Genomic DNA, 16,059 nt, shown 5'->3' on the forward strand with positions numbered 1-16,059 from the left:
CATTTTCAACCATAGCCAGAAATTGTTTGAAGCACATAAAAACTTCGGACTTCGCTTTAAGCGAAAATACCCATGCATGCCTGGAGTAATCATCAATGAAAGTCACGAAGTAAAGGTAATTGCCCAAGGACGGAGTTTTCATGGGCCCACAAACATCACTATGCACAAGTTGCAACTTGCATGTGGCCCGAACTGAACCATCCTTTGGAAACTTAGAACGCTGCATCTTACCCAAAATGCAGCCTTCACAAACACGTTTGACAGGTGCTTCAAGAGGCGGCAAAGAAGCAACCATATCAGATTTCTGCAAACGCAGCACACTAGCAAAATTCAAATGACCAAAACGTGCAATAGCCCTTGAATCTACAACAGCATTTGCAAAATTTTTTCCACACTTGTCATACAAAGTGAGCTTATACAGCCCACGGCACAAAAGGCCAGATGCAACAATTTCATCACCAAAACTGCGATCATGAACTGTACATCTGTCATCCACAAATTTGACTACAAGTCCAAGTCTAGCAAGTGCGGATACAGACAAGAGATTCTTCTTGATCCCAGGTACATAAAGTGCATCAACAAGTGTGAAGGAACTTCCATTTGCAGCAGTAAGCACAATCTTTCCAACTCCCTGAACTAGATAAGAGGCATTGTTGGCACAAGTGACTGAATTCCCATGAGGGACATACTCAAGAGAGGTGAACAATTCACGATGTGAGGTAATGTGCTTTGTAGAACCACTGTCGAAATACCACACATGTGAATCTGTAGCAACTGACAAGCATGCATCATGGACAGCAGGATTGTAAGTGCACTCTGCACTAAAAGCCCATTCTGCATCAACATCAGCATTACAGTCTCCTTTTACAAAAGACTCAATAATGGCTGCATTTGTAGTGGAACCAGCATTTGCAATGGAACCACCCTCTTTCTTCTTAGCCTCTTTGGCCTTCAACTTAGGACACGACTTGATTAAGTGATCATTAGCTTTACAGTAATGGCAACGCATTTTCTTTTTGCCCTTATCACCAGAATTGCCAGACGAAGTGTTGCCAGCAGAAGCACTAGGAACAGAAGTTTTGCCACTCGTAGCAGAACCATAAGAAGTGGCTGCATTGCTGTTACCACCCTTTCTTTGAGAAGCAATAAAAGCCTGTTCAACTACACGTTGTCTAGTCCTGTTTTTTCTGGAAAGTGACTCTTGCAACAACAATGTGCATAATGCATCAAACTTGACAACTTCTGGATTTCCTTGCGTCATAAGTCTTCAAGTACTAGCAAAAGTCTGGTAAGAATCTGGTAAGGCATCAAGAACAGTATGCACAAGGGAACTGTCTGAAATGACTTCACCTACAAAAATAAGTCGCTCATTGATATCCTTGACACCAGCAAGGAAAGTGTTCATATCATCTTCCTCATGCATAATCTTTGACTCCAACTCTTTAAGCAGCAAAGCAATTTTAGCCTCATTGCGGCTTGCATAAAGACCTGCTAGAATATCCCAAGCCTGTTTTGCAAATTTTGCTGAACGAATGTGAGGAACAATGGCGCGCTTCACAGACAACGCAATCAATGCATGAGCTTGTGCATCCTTTACATCCCAACGAGATTGTTCTGCCGTAGGCAAAACAACTCTAATAGCAGCAGTCCTTGCAGCAAGACCTGCAATATCCTCAACATCGCCTGCATCCTCAGAACCAGGACGTACATCCATGCCCTGCACAATGTTCCAGACGCCCTTTGACACAAGAACTTGTTGCATCATATAAGCCCACATAGGGTAGTTGTCCCCATCCAACCTGTACTCAACAGCAAACATCTTGAACACATCTGTGTTGTTGTCAGCCATGGTAAGTGTTGCACCTGATGTGAAAACTGCCCGAAAATAGGAGAAATGGAGCGAGAACAACACGTGCTATATAGCACAAAGCGTAGAAGACTAAAAGGCACCTATTATGCAGAAAACGGCACTGACAAAAATTCGACATAAAATGACGAAATTGCATGTGCAGACATGCCTATAGTGGAAACGGAGGCCGAAATGAGCCCGAATCAGAAATCTGAGCAGACTAAGCTCTACGAGCTTGCCCGAAATTTTTGTCGACCTGCGAACGCTTGCCAAAGCTCACTGAAATCGGAAAAAGTGAGCAGGCGTGTGCTGGAGCAGCTGGCGACTAAGCTCGGGAGCTAGGGCGCAACCCTCTTTGATACCAATTGTTGGAATTAGGGTTGCAGAGAAACGCACACAGCTTGGAGAAGACGAAGGAAGCTCAAGGCACACAATAGAGTGTGTTACTTAGTGTGCAATGGAAAGATAGATAGCCCTAGAGTGATGGGCGTATATACAATCTCGGGGGAAAAAACCTCCTAAAGAGGGAAAAAATGCCGCGGCGGTCCTAGTGTGTTCACACACATCACTACCACATGTATATGGTAACAGTCTTAGCTTAGTAATTAGCATGGTAGAGGAGATGAGCATGGATTGGAGCTTGACTCTTGGCTGGATTTGCATCACAAAGCCAAGAGTTGTTGGTGTAGGCCTCTCTTCTCACAAGCTTGGAGTAGATGATGAGCTTTCCATTAAAGCTTGAGAAGGAGAGAGAATCTTCTTTACTCCACACATGAGATTGTGGAAGTGTGTGTGTGATAATGCCTTGCCAAAATCAGCCCCCCCTCTCTCTTGGTCGACCCCTCTTGATTTTTACTCATGCTGTCATCCCATTGGACCCTGCAAAGCTTAGGCAATGATAAGTAAGAAGCATAAGTGATAGCCTTCTGACATGTCTCTTCCTTTTCCCTTTTGTGAGAGCTTTAGGTAATTAAATAATGCAATTAAACTCTCATTGGACCCCTTAGTCTTCTGGCCATTAGGAATCAGGCAAGCCATTGGGCTGCTGAATGCTCATTGGACCCCTTAGGAGACTGTCCAATAGTCTTCTAGAGAGCTTAATTTCTATTGGTTCTTTTATAAAGTGTTTTTTCATAAATTAAACTAGATATACTCTAGCCTAATTCTCATTGATCCACCTCTAAGGCCATCCAATAGGATTTGAATGCACCTTGGGGGCAACTGGGCTAGGGAGCTGATATGTGTCCCCTATTCCCTTTGTGTAAGGGGAGCTTGCTAGAGTGTGTGTGTTTCTCTGTCATCCCCTACAAAAAAGGCTCGCCCCCTCCTATCTAGGGATATGTGAAGACTTTACGGTCTTCACATAAGCATCCAATTTTACCTAGAGTTTGACCATTGAACATTACCTTTGAATTTGGAACCTTAGCATTTTGGAAGTCTTAATGAGCTGAACCTTAAGGTCTTTGAAGCCCATTTTTGCACATTGCTCTTTTGCAGTTGGTCCCCCCTTTGGATCCCTATTTTCCCTCCTCTGGATCCCTACTGTGACCGGTCTGCCAGCCTAACCAATATTCTAGCTTTTTCTCCCTCGGTACTTCCCCATATTAAATGATCAGTTTAACATGAGAAATCATTCAGGAGAATTAGATATTAGTTATTATGTCAATGGGTCATGTAACCTCACAATGGGAGTTATCCTATTTAACTTATCTACAACAGAGTGACAACAATGCAAAAAAGGCAGCTTGTCAAGCCATTATCAAATGCTGCAACTATTGTAATTATTGCTTGAAGAGGCATGATTGCAGAAATTTGAATTATGGAGAAATAATGAAGGTGGAGTACACTACTTGAGCAACAAGAGGGTTGCAACATCAAATGAGTTTGCAAATATTTTTGTATCAAGACTTCTGACAATGGACCAAATTTGTAAATTTATTGAGAAAGCCTTAATAGCAAAAACACATCATCAATAAAATTATTGCTTGCTCATAGGTCTAGGCATTGGCTTGCAAGGTCGCAAGCATACTTAAGAACATTAAGCTTAAGAGAATATCGACTAAGAAGTAGATCCACTAAGCATGGAGAGAACATGAAGCCATATAGAGCATTGAAGGTATTTGATAGTCATCTTCATACAAATCACAAACTTAAAGACATAGAATTTTGTAAAAAAGTAACTTTCGGTGCATTAGTATCTAGTTTGAAATATTTTTCTACATCATGTTGGTGTATGAGTGGAAACCCACACAATGAGTTTAGATAAACCATGTTGAGCAATAGCAAGTCATTCACACAATCAAGTAATTAACCAAATTAATGGCTACACATTAGCATTGACCTCTGTACATTTGTAAGAATTCAATTTGATATGTGAGACGAGAGCAGACATGTCTCCCTTGCCTTGTATCAAGCAACAAAATACAAGTCAATAGCTCTCCCCCATGTGATTGGGAAGGTATTTTCTGTCTGCTGTGTGTCACACAAGGGCACCAAATGCACTGATAGGCACACAAGGTGGCAACTTGATGCCTACGTGTGCTTTTAACTCCGATGCTTTTTTTGGGCCAAGTTGTGTAAGATTGACATACAAACATTTCAGCACTACATACATTTGGGTGGTTTGTCGTGTCTGGCAAAAGCTTTAGTTTCGCAAGAGGCTGTAAATGCTTAAATTAATCAAACGTAAGGCTACCAACGAATAAATTGTTCATTAGTGAAATTCTTAAGCAGAGAATAGTTGTAAGGCTTACTTTCATCCGTGAAAGCGGAGTGGAGAAGCAGCGATGCAGGCCTTTGCAATTCTAGCGGCAGGAGAATCAGCATGACCCGAAGCAAGCTTACGAAATGGAGGAATTTTATACAATTCTCAGGAGCAGCCGCAGAATAAGCAGGCAAGGACATGGAAACCCCCTTTCAAACCAAGGTAAGCACAAAAATTTGGATACGCACTTTGAGCAAGATGGGTTCTGCTGACAAGGAGCGTTTGCACTGCTTTAAGAGCGTGTGCCGTTGTGTCCAAAGCTTAAACGCACTCATTTTTCCCTTCTCTACGTAGAGAGCTCAAAAGGGCAGGACAGACACCTTTAAAAGACAAGGCATTCGCCTCTCTTTCTCCCGCAAAATGGAAGATGTGGAGAGAAGACAAGATCACAGAGATGATGAGGACAAAGCAGCTGACAGAGGAAAAAGTAGCAAGGACAGAGACAATTTAGTCGAAGCCAGGGGTCGACCCATTCCAAAGATTTATGATGAAGATGAGGACTATAATGACAAGACTAGGTCAAAGGATGATTTCTTTTGGGAGGATGTGGATGATAGGAGAAGAGGGTGGAAATCGTCCAAGATGGGGCGTGGTGTGAAGAGATCTTGGAGTCCGAATCTTCGTCGGAGGGGTAGAGGTGAACAAGAGGACTTTGACAGAGAATGGCCAGATGACAGACGAGATGAAAGGGGTTTTTGGAGGGATTGTGACAGAGAGAGGGATCGTTTTCAAGAAAGCACAGATTTTCAATGGGACCGTGATTTCAGACATAGAGAAAATTTCCGTGATGACAGTGATTTTTCCAGAGATCTGTCACGAGACAGAGACGATCCAGATAGGTGGAAGCGTCGGCAACGTGATCAACAGAAAGACAAGGAAAATGATACGGAATATAACTATGAAAGAGATGGTTGGGAGGTTCCTCGGCGTGAAAAGGAAAAGGCTGAACGAGACTACAAAGGCTTAGATGATAGGAAAGACAAAGATCAGATTGATTTGCTGAAGAGTCCCCAAAGCTCTGGTGTTGTAGGTGATTCAGCGGACCGAGCTGGTGGAAACAGCGGTGCTTCAATTGATTTGCTGCGAGATAGGGGATTTGGTTCTGGCTCACCTTTTATGTCACGCCGAGGTGATGGGGATTCCCATGGAAACAATGGTGATGTTGATTGGACGGGTGATGAAAAGCACCGTCATGCGGATAGCGAGTATCAGGACCGAAATTTTTTTGATGAGGAAAATCCTCCAGGCTTAGATCAAAGTTTCGGACGCAGCTCAAGCAGAGGAGGCGATGTTTCAGCTTCAATCAATGTGCACAGTGGAAGAGGAAGAGGGCCTAAGGGATCTCCAGGGCAAAGGGGTCGGGGAGGTGATGGGCGTCCTCCGTTTGCAAACAGTCAGTCATCAGGAATGGCCATAAGGATTGGGCAACAGAGTGGCAAGGGAGGAAGGGGCAGAGGGGGAGGCAAGGGGGGAAGGGGTGGTTCTAGGGATACGCAGAGAGGTGGTGGGATTCCGCCACCATTGATGGGTCCAGGTCCAGTTCCAGGTCCAGGCATGGTTCCTCATTTTGGTGGTCACATGGGGCCACCTGGCTCTATACCAGTAATGGGTTCTGGTATGGGTCCTGTTCCTGCTCCAGGCTTGGGTCCAGGTGGTTTCCCTTTGCCTCCTTTTGGAGCTCCTGTTGCATGGGGAGGAGGTCAAGGGGCTGGTGATATGGGTATGCATCCTGGCCCACCTTGTCCTGCCCCTCCTGTCCATGCTGCTGGTCCAGCTCCCAGGTTTGGGCCAAACATGGGACCAGGCCCTGGCCATAATGTTTTTTTCTCTCCCCCAAGAGGCGCATCAAATGTCATGCCTGCTCCTTCTTATGGTGGTCCTTCTTTTGGTGGTCGGGCCCTTCTCCCAGAAAAGGCTTCAATGAACCGAATGCCACCAAGAGTAAATGCACCTGCTGGACTGGCTCCATCAAGGGGTGAACAGAACGATTATTCTCAGCATTTTGTAGATACTGGGTTGCGGCCTCAGAATTTTATACGAGATGTAGATTTGGGTGACCGTTTTGAGGAGTACCCTAAGTTGAAGGAGCTCATTACACGAAAGGACAAGCTTATAACAGACCATGCCTGCCCTCCCATGTATATGCAAACGGATCTTCGTGTCACTGAGCTATCTTCTGAGGTTTTTGGCACAAAGTTTGATGTAATCCTTGTTGACCCGCCTTGGGAAGAATATGTCAGACGGGCACCTGGGGTAGGTGACTCTATGGAGTGGTGGTCATTTGAAGAAATACAAAATTTGCGGATAGAGGTATCTGTCCTCAGGTTCTGCTGTTTGAAAGTTATAGTCTTAATAAGCTACCCTACAGATATCTGTAACTCGCTATTTTGTAGGCAATTGCAGATACACCGTCATTTATTTTTTTGTGGGTCGGAGATGCAGAAGGTCTTGATCAAGGAAGGCTATGCTTGAAGAAGGTTGTTTGCTCTGTGGGACGAGTTATGGGTTAGTTTGTTGCTATCTGTGCTTGTGGGTAGTCTGTCATGTGTGCAGCATGTTTGTTATGACAGTGGGGATTTCGGAGATGTGAAGACATTTGCTGGGTGAAAACCAACAAAGAGAATCCAACTCCAGCACTGCGACATGATGCAAGCACTCTTCTTCAACATTCCAAAGTACAAAATAATAGTCTGCTGAATGCATATTTTCACTGCTTTACTGTAGCTGCTGTTATAAACCCTTTTGGCACATTCTAAAGCTTTTATTCTCGGGTCCTCTACAGGAACATTGTCTTATGGGGATTAAGGGTACTGTGCGGAGAAGTAGTGATGCTCATATCATACATGCAAACATTGATACCGATATAATAATATCAGAAGAACCTCCCTATGGTAGGTGTGAGGTATATTAAAAGTACTTGAGTGTTCTGTTTAAGCTGTTAGAATATTTTCACTCAGTAATACCTTCAAGGTAGATTGTCTTTAAAAAAGTCAGCAACGAGGCACTGGCTGTGTTTGCGCCAAAGAGTAGCTTTGACTAGCCCCTAGGAAAGAAGTAATTACTTTTTAATATGAAAAGCAAGTTTCTTTTTGAGCTTCTCCACATTGGTGGTGCACTCAATTTTAGATTTTTTCCAAGAGTCTTTCCCTGTTTGAATGAATGAGTTCAGAATGAGGTGCTGAAAATCTGTCAGGTGTAATGCTTGTTCCCTGACTTGGGTTTCCCATGTTATGGAACTCGCGAACAACATACAAAAAACTGCCTGGAATGACAGACAATCAGGCAATGGCATGCACTGGAAAACTCATAAGATAGTAGAGTATTTTTTTTTGTATCTTGGTTGTGTTTGGCTTGTCTTGACAACTTGAAACTGACTTAAAAAGAAAAATGCCTTGAAGACGATGCAAGATTAGAGAACTTAAAAGTGCTGGTTTGGCTTGTCTTCATGACTTGAAATTGAATCTAAAGAGAAAGGAAAAGGCTTGCAGGTCCCAGGATCTTGGGCTTGCCACTCTTGTTTTCTGAGTTGGGTTGATGGGCATCTCAGAGGTGCCAGGTTATAGGTGCATACGGCACTTCCCTCCTCCTTTCTATGGGCATTCATTTGTTCTTAACACCTCTAGTGCTGGCTCTGACATACGAGTCATGACTGAGTTGTGCAACACTTGCAGTTGTTCGTTCACCTTGGGCTACGTGGTGTGTGTGTCAACACCAACAACTGGTGCTGCCTCTGATAAGCATTGGGCTTCACACACTGGACCCCTGTATATCCGGCATGTACACAATAGAGGGCGGTACTAATTCAATTACCTGTTAATTTTCACACAGAGGATTGAGAAGAAGAGAGAACATGGATGCATCCAACAACTAGAATGTCACTGTGCACACGAAGACCGACACCCTGTAGGCCCCAAAGACTGGCGCCCCTTTCGGTATTTCTTCATTCAATTGAAAACAAACGATCCCGACACTTAGACCAAACTCCCAGCAAGCTGTTAAAACTTGTCAAGGGCTGAAATTGCAGGTTTTTGACCCAATTTCGGCAGCATAACCTTTGTAGGTCAAAAGTACAACTCTAGGACAGATTCCCTTGCATTTTAGAAGTTTTCCAGTGAGTTGTAGGTGAATTTCAGCACGCTGAAATTTTCCGTTTTGGTCACTAACAGGTGCCAAACTCCTCTATAACCACCCCACGGCTTTCCCCAAGCTTCCCAGGTGTTATCTTGCAGTTTAGGTGCGAAACCCTAAACCTGCAAATAAACGCAGCAAGCTGAGTGTTGTGGATCATTTTGAGCCGAGCAAACACGTTTATGCGTGTCTGAGGAGCTCCGGTACGGAATGGGACACTTCCCCTTTGATTTGGACGAGTTTTCACCCGAGAAAACTCTCCTGTCTCGCAATCTATCGCAATGGAACTGTGCGTACCTATGGGGGATTAGCAATTAACTATTCTGGTTCCTGTTCAAAAGGCTCTTGCCTTGGCAAACGTGCATAAAACCCATAAGACTGTACATAGTCATCTGAGGAGCCCAACTAGTGGGGCATTACCATATGTGTAAGTGTTAGGTGCAGCGGAATGAATGTTGTATTTTCTCAAGATTAGTGATCTTTATTGCTCAAGGTTCCTTTTAGTTCTTAGGGAAAGAGAGAGCTTTCCGTCTTATGGAGAGTGCTATGATCACGAACAAAGTGAGTGGATATTGTGCGTGCAAGTGAATGAGACTGAGAGAAGGAGAGAGAAGAGATACGACACTTGAGAGGTTATAAAACCCTCCTCCGAAGGCCCCACTCTCGTCGGTGAGAGTGGTCTACTTTGATTGCACAAAGGTGTACAATGCGTATGCAATGGACTGATGCAATGGGACTATGCTGATGACGACGACGACTCGATGGCTGAATTTGTGATCTTCTATGTGCTGAATTTCTTGGACTGTTTCGGTGGCTGAAAATGACTGTTTTGGCTGGTTTTTATGGCTGAAAATGGGGGAATATCTGCAACCAACTTGGGGGCTGATCTGCTACTGTTGTAAGGCGGAAAACTGCTAGAATCCAACTGCTGAATTCTGCGTTTTTGCTGCTGCTGAGCTGGCGTTTTTGACAGGGCTGAAAAAACACTGAATTATGATGCTGGCGTTTTTGTCAAGGGCTGAAAAACGCTGGCTGGGATGTATCTGCTGAGGTTGGAACGCCAGGCAAGAGGACTTGTCGGTGATGGCTTGCTGGGAGGAAACGCAAAAGGGAAGGAGTGGATGGCGAGGGTCTACTGCTGAGGGGGGTACTGCAGAGAAGTTGCCTGTTGAGCGGGAAGCTCCTGCTGCCTCTTCTGCCAGCAAGTGCTAACTTGGGTTTGCTTATATATTAACTTAGCAAAATTGCCCTACCTACTTTTGTTGGAAAGTCACTTAAAAATAATAAGTGAAAATAACCAAAAATAGGAAAATAGGCTAAATGCACTGGAAAATTCCCCTAACTAATGCTAATGGATTCTGATGGGAATTCCGATGATCATGCTGTGTGCAACTGGAGGATATGCATCTATGCTAAGTGACTGGGCATGCACGGTCTACGAATAGACTCACAAAAGTGCTAGATCACTGCTAATCTAGACTGACTGGACTGACTGAACCCTGCTGTGGTGTAGCTTGTCCACGGACACATAGGGTTGGGATGTGTCACGTGACAATAAGGGGGAAGAAGATGCACGGGAGCGGAATCATCGTGCTACATGAGACAAGGGAGAAGGCAAGCTTTCCATTAAAGTTGTGAACTTGAAAATCCACTCACAAAACTGAAAATCAGGCCCCACACTCATATTTGGGCGCCTCCAAGTTGGGAGAGAGCTTTTGGACTGTGTGTTGACCAGCAGGTTGCTCTCCTACTGACATGTGTCCACTATGTCCCTTACGGTTCAGTTTCCTACCCCTCCCTTGCCGTGCGGCCCAAATTGACCACATGCTTTGATACTCGTGAGAATTTAGTGTTGATTGGCTCGTCCCCGACTGACTGACCTAGATTCCCGATGTGAGAAGCCCATTTGGCTGCAACCGTTTCACACTAGCCATGCAATGTCCACTTGCACCTTTTCAAGGGTTTCGGAGAAAACAAGCAAAATAAAAATATGTAATACATATTTAGAGAAGGCAGCAGGAAAAATACACCTCCTAGTGACACCCTGCCTCATATGTAAGAGCTCTATGAGGCTACTTGGACCCTCACCTCCTTGAAGGAATGAAGAGAGGAGAGGAGATAAGAGGATGTAATAAGCTTGGACACTCCAAGCAAGAAATCAATAGCAACATACGAACAGAAACTTCCAAATTATTGAACTTTGATATATATATATATATATATATAGATAGATAGATAGATAGATAGAACACGACACGACACGACACGACACGACCGAGTTTCACACCTAGAAGTATTGGCCCCAGAGATTGGCGCCCCTTTTGGTATTTCTTTATCATTAATCATTGCAAAGTACAACTCTCGACGGACCTCTACTCTCAGGTTGTGTGTCCTGATGCTCTGTAGAGTGAGGTCCCAAGGGCTCTTTTATTCTTACAAGGGATGCTCAAAAGCAGAGCCCTAAAAGCATTGTATCAAAAGCACTGCAAACCAAAAGCGTCTACTCCCAAAAGCTGCGAGCGTGAATCGTGGAAATTCGTACAGCCTGCCACTTGGCATAGGCAACGCAAAACGTAGAATTTCCATACAGCCTGCCACGTCAGCATGTCAACGCGATATACGGATGTAATAAGCTTGGACACTCCAAGCAAGAAATCAATAGCAACATACGAACAGAAACTTCCAAATTACTGAACTTTGATATATATATATATATATATATATATATATATATATATATATATATATATATATATATATATATATATAGATAGATAGATAGATAGATAGATAGATAGATAGAACACGACACGACACGACACGACACGACACGACACGATCGAGTTTCACGCCTAGAAGTATTGGCCCCAGAGATTGGCGCCCCTTTTGGTATTTCTTTATCATTAATCATTGCAAAGTACAACTCTCGACGGACCTCTACTCTCAGGTTGTGTGTCCTGATGCTCTGTAGAGTGAGGTCCCAGGGGCTCTTTTATTCTTACAAGGGATGCTCAAAAGCAGAGCCCTAAAAGCATTGTATCAAAAGCACTGCAAACCAAAAGCGTCTACTCCCAAAAGCTGCGAGCGTGAATCGTGGAAATTCGTACAGCCTGCCACTTGGCATAGGCAACGCAAAACGTAGAATTTCCATACAGCCTGCCACGTCAGCATGTCAACGCGATTTACGGATCCTCAATTTCTAAGCACCAAAGATAAGATTCTTTTGAAGCAGATTTTAAAAAAGTCTAGAAGGCATGGAAGGCCATCTAGCAGTTCAAAGGAGAGCTCGTCCTCTTTTGAAAGTGACGAGATCAACAAGAAAACCAAGGAGTTCAAGGAAGGGAGTCAGGTTGTCAAGTTTGAGATGTTTTCATGCTACCAGGACACCCATTGAGCCCTTGAGTTTGTACAACAGTTTGACGTCCCCTTCTCTGGAGAACGGTTCTTAGAACATTCCAAGCGGCATCTTACTTGAAAGGAACTGTACAGACATGGTGGTCTACTCTGTTGTTACGCAGAGAAGCTCCTGCGACGTGAATAAAATTCAAGACAATTTTCACAGCAACTTGGATAACAGATGAATATGCAACAAATGTCATCACGGCTTGGCATCACTTGAAAATGACTGAGAAAGATACATTGGATGACTACTGCCAGAGGTTTTGGGATACTTATTTGCGTGTATCTTCCTTTCGGAAGGTTACTTTGAAAGACCAGATTGAGCGGTTTTGTTGTGATTTGCTAAAAGAGATTCGAGACTATTGTCTAAACTAGAAGTCTGACTCTATTCAGAGACTTATGCAACATGCTAAGGAACGATCTGGAACGCATGCCGGCTCATTGACTTATCTTACAACGGACAGGATAGTATCCACCTCAACAAGGCAAGAGTCCGCCACATTGAAAAGAATGTATCAGGGGAACCGGATAACAGCTCATTGCAGGATTTTGGAGAAGCAGATGGTAGCACATCCGAAGGTTCTGATAAACTAAGGGAACGAGATGCAAGTTCATCAAAGGATTCCAGAGAAAGGGGATTAGATGATAGTGCGTCTTAGGGATCCGACGATTGAGACTTAATGTGCCAATGGATAGGGGAAGCGAAAGAAGCTACCCACAGGTCCCAAGGCACAAGGAAAGAAAGGAAAAAGGGAATCAGCTGGCAGATTAGAGAATTCCCAAGACCTAGGATAAGATTTTTGAAGTAGATCAGTACAATCTAGATCTGGATACTGCTTTCGCGAAGGTGCACGAGGCTCTTGAGAAGTCTCAAGCACGGCATAAGAAGGCAGTCGACAAGATTCGATGCAACTTGCAGCTGAAGGAAGAAGATCGGGTGCTCTTATGGTTTGAGAAGGCACGCCTTAGGAAACGAAAGGGAAAGGAGCAGCTTTTTCCAAAGATAAGAATGCAAGACTATGGACCTTTCCAGATTCAAGAAAAGATAAATGATGTATCCTTTAGACTCAAGTTGCCAGACACTTGGAAGATTCACAATGCTTTTCATGTGAGTCTCTTGAAACCCTTTAAGAGTGAGGTCCTAGTGGACAGGGAGCCTGATGAGCAACCTGAAGAGGAAGAGAGCGAGGAGACGCTCGTTCCGAAACAGATACTGGCCCATAAAGAAAGGAAAGTGAAAGGTAAAGTGATTCGGCGGTTCTTGGTGAAATTCAAGAACTATCCAGCATTGGATGCGAAGTGGATGGAGGAGGAGGACCTTGAAGATACTCCTCAGATTTTGGAACTTTACCTCGAGGCTTTTGACTTAACTGCGTCTACTCTGAAAGATCCCGCGGATTCGTAGGGCTGAATCTGGTGCAGACAGGATTGCACGAAAGGGGAGTCACTCCGCTCCTTTGTCACAGATTACCTGGATAGAATAGTCACTGATTTTCCTACGAACTTCAAGGATACTGATGTGCTGACAATATTCTGTTGGATGACTTTATGAAAGAAATACTTCGACATGGGAATTCCCGAACTTGAATCTGATTGATATGTACTCTCTCGTGTGATTTTGTTTGAGTGCAGGTTTGAAATACGAAATGATTGCAACATTATGGCCTCGAGAAATCTATGGACATGATCGCAATATGAGATTAGTTAATCCGGCATCAGTGAGGTCCGGTGTGGATCTAGATGCAATTGCTAAATACGTTGCTAGGAATCATGGTCCTAGATCAAAATGGAATCTATAGATATGATCGCGATAAGAATTAGTTAATCCGACATCAGTGAGGTTCGGGATGGATCTAGATGCGATTGCTAAATACATTGCAAGGAATCATGGTCTTAGATTTGGAATCAATTTTATGCAATTGATATGATGTGAATGTGCACTGACTGTGTCGTCCTTGTGCAAGTGCTAGATTTGTGTCGTGTAGTGCGTTGGTACTTAAGAGTTAGTGTCTATTGAATTGGTTTATGGCTTATGTTTGTTTTTGTAGGCGTAATCGAGGGCGATTACAATTCTTTCAAGAGGGGGGTATGTTACAAAGCGATGATGTGGCATGACAACGTGGACAAATTACAGTAAAAATGACTATAAGTTATAAGTTGTAATCAACTTATGGTACCCCGTCTGAAGGGACCAAAGGGACAAAGGAAAATTAGCTTGCGCAAGTAATGCTGACGTGGTAGAGCTGTACGGAAATCCTGGATTCGTGCTGACTTGCTGACGTGACAGCTTGTACGAATTTTCGATTTTCATGTTGGTTGTGCCACGTGGCAGCTTACATGGATTTGCGCGATTCATGCTGGCAGCTTTTGGGCCTAAAGCTTTTGAGTTTGAAGCTTTTAAACTGATTGCTTTTGGGGCTCCACTTTTTTAGCATCCCTTGTAAGTTTATAAGAGTCCTTAGGGCCTCACTCTGCAGAGCATCTGGACGCAGAGTCTGAGAGCAGAGGTCCCTTGAGAGTTGTACTTTGCAATGATTAATGAAAAAGAAATACCGAAAGGGGCACCAGACTTTGGGGCCAATACCTCTAGGTTACGCCAGGCCGTGTCGACTCTCTCTCTCTCTCTCTCTCTCTCTCTCTCTATTAAAGGTTCGTGATTATGAAGTTTCTGTTTGTGTTGCTATGGATTTCTCGTTTGGAGTGTCCAAGCATAGTAACTCGATCACGGGCCGTCCTTATACTATCCTTAGCGCATTTCTTGCATGTCATACAAGAAATCACGAGCTTGGCGATCCTCGACTTTCTCTAAGCCAATAGCAATAGGGGATTTAGGCTCAAATTCATACATCAACATGAATGGGCTAAATCCAGTAGCAAATGCTTGCTACTACTATTATAGGCCAACTCTAATTGTGGAAGGTACCGTTCTCAATCAGACTGCCTGTGAGAGACATAAGCCCTCAACATGTCCTCTAACGTCTGATTTATCCTCTCAGTTTGTCCATCAGACTTGGGATGATCAAAGGACGACATACTCAACTTCGTCCGAAGGTGAGCAAACACATCTTGCCAAAATCGCCTAGCGAACTTGGTATCTCGATTGCTGACGATATCCTCTGGCAGACCATACAACTTGTAAAGCTGATTGACAAATAAAACCGCCAACTCATGGCTTTTTACTGTCGACTTCGTTGGTTTAAATTTCACCATTTTTGCAAGTCTATCGACCACAACCCAAATGGCGTCATTGCCTCGACTTGTATTTGGCAAACCAACGATGAAGTCCATGGAAATACTTTGCCACTTGGCATCTGGGATTTTCAATAGATGTAGCAAGCTAGCTTTCCTAAGGCGCTCTGCCTTATTGCCCTGACACCGAGTGCATCTCTTTACATAGCTCTTTATGTAAGAGTGCATCCTTGGCCAAAGAAATTTCGCTTGACCAATGCCAAAGTTCTCTAGATGCCTGGGTGCCCAACGCTAGGAACATCGTGGCATTCGAACAAAATCCTTTGTCGAGCCTCATTGATTTTCGGCACGTAGACTTTTCCATTATTGAACAATAGTCCACCTCTAATGGAATATTGTCGCTGTCTCGTCTCTTTAGGACGACTCACTTGGGTCTCCGGACACCCAAGCTTGTACACGAGTCATGCCCCGCTTTGACCTCGTGCCATAATAGCTATCGGAACGACATAGCCCTTGGAGAGAGAGAGAAATCCGTCGAGATTTCAGCCGCAGACAAGGCATTAACCTGAGGAAACTCGATTGCTGGATCCTTTTTTTGTAACGGATCTTAAAGTCAAACTCTTGCATAAGCTCAACCCATCTAGCCTTCTTGCTAGATCACCCTGATCACAGACATAGCGCAAAGAGTGATGGTCTGTCCATGCAACAAACGTAGAGCCATACAAGTAGT

The 16,059-nt window shown here is 43.9% G+C and overlaps 1 protein-coding gene across 1 annotated transcript in view; it reads left to right on the top strand.

Moving 5' to 3' along the window:
- Positions 1-4,567: 4,567 nt before the first annotated feature.
- EMB1691 (Methyltransferase MT-A70 family protein) overlaps positions 4,568-16,059 on the top strand; it is a 44,173-nt gene continuing 32,681 nt past the window's right edge. The window contains exons 1-5 of the mRNA XM_086491177.1: positions 4,568-4,775; positions 4,908-6,923; positions 7,007-7,090; positions 7,184-7,288; positions 7,396-7,504. Of these exons, the coding sequence (XP_086347303.1) occupies positions 4,752-4,775; positions 4,908-6,923; positions 7,007-7,090; positions 7,184-7,288; positions 7,396-7,504 (2,338 nt within the window). The 5' untranslated portion in view covers positions 4,568-4,751. The remainder of the gene's footprint in view (positions 4,776-4,907; positions 6,924-7,006; positions 7,091-7,183; positions 7,289-7,395; positions 7,505-16,059) is intronic.

Source organism: Adiantum capillus-veneris, chromosome 19 (genome assembly GCF_014529385.1).
Source record: "Adiantum capillus-veneris isolate H3 chromosome 19, ASM1452938v2, whole genome shotgun sequence".
Taxonomy (NCBI): domain Eukaryota; kingdom Viridiplantae; phylum Streptophyta; class Polypodiopsida; order Polypodiales; family Pteridaceae; genus Adiantum; species Adiantum capillus-veneris.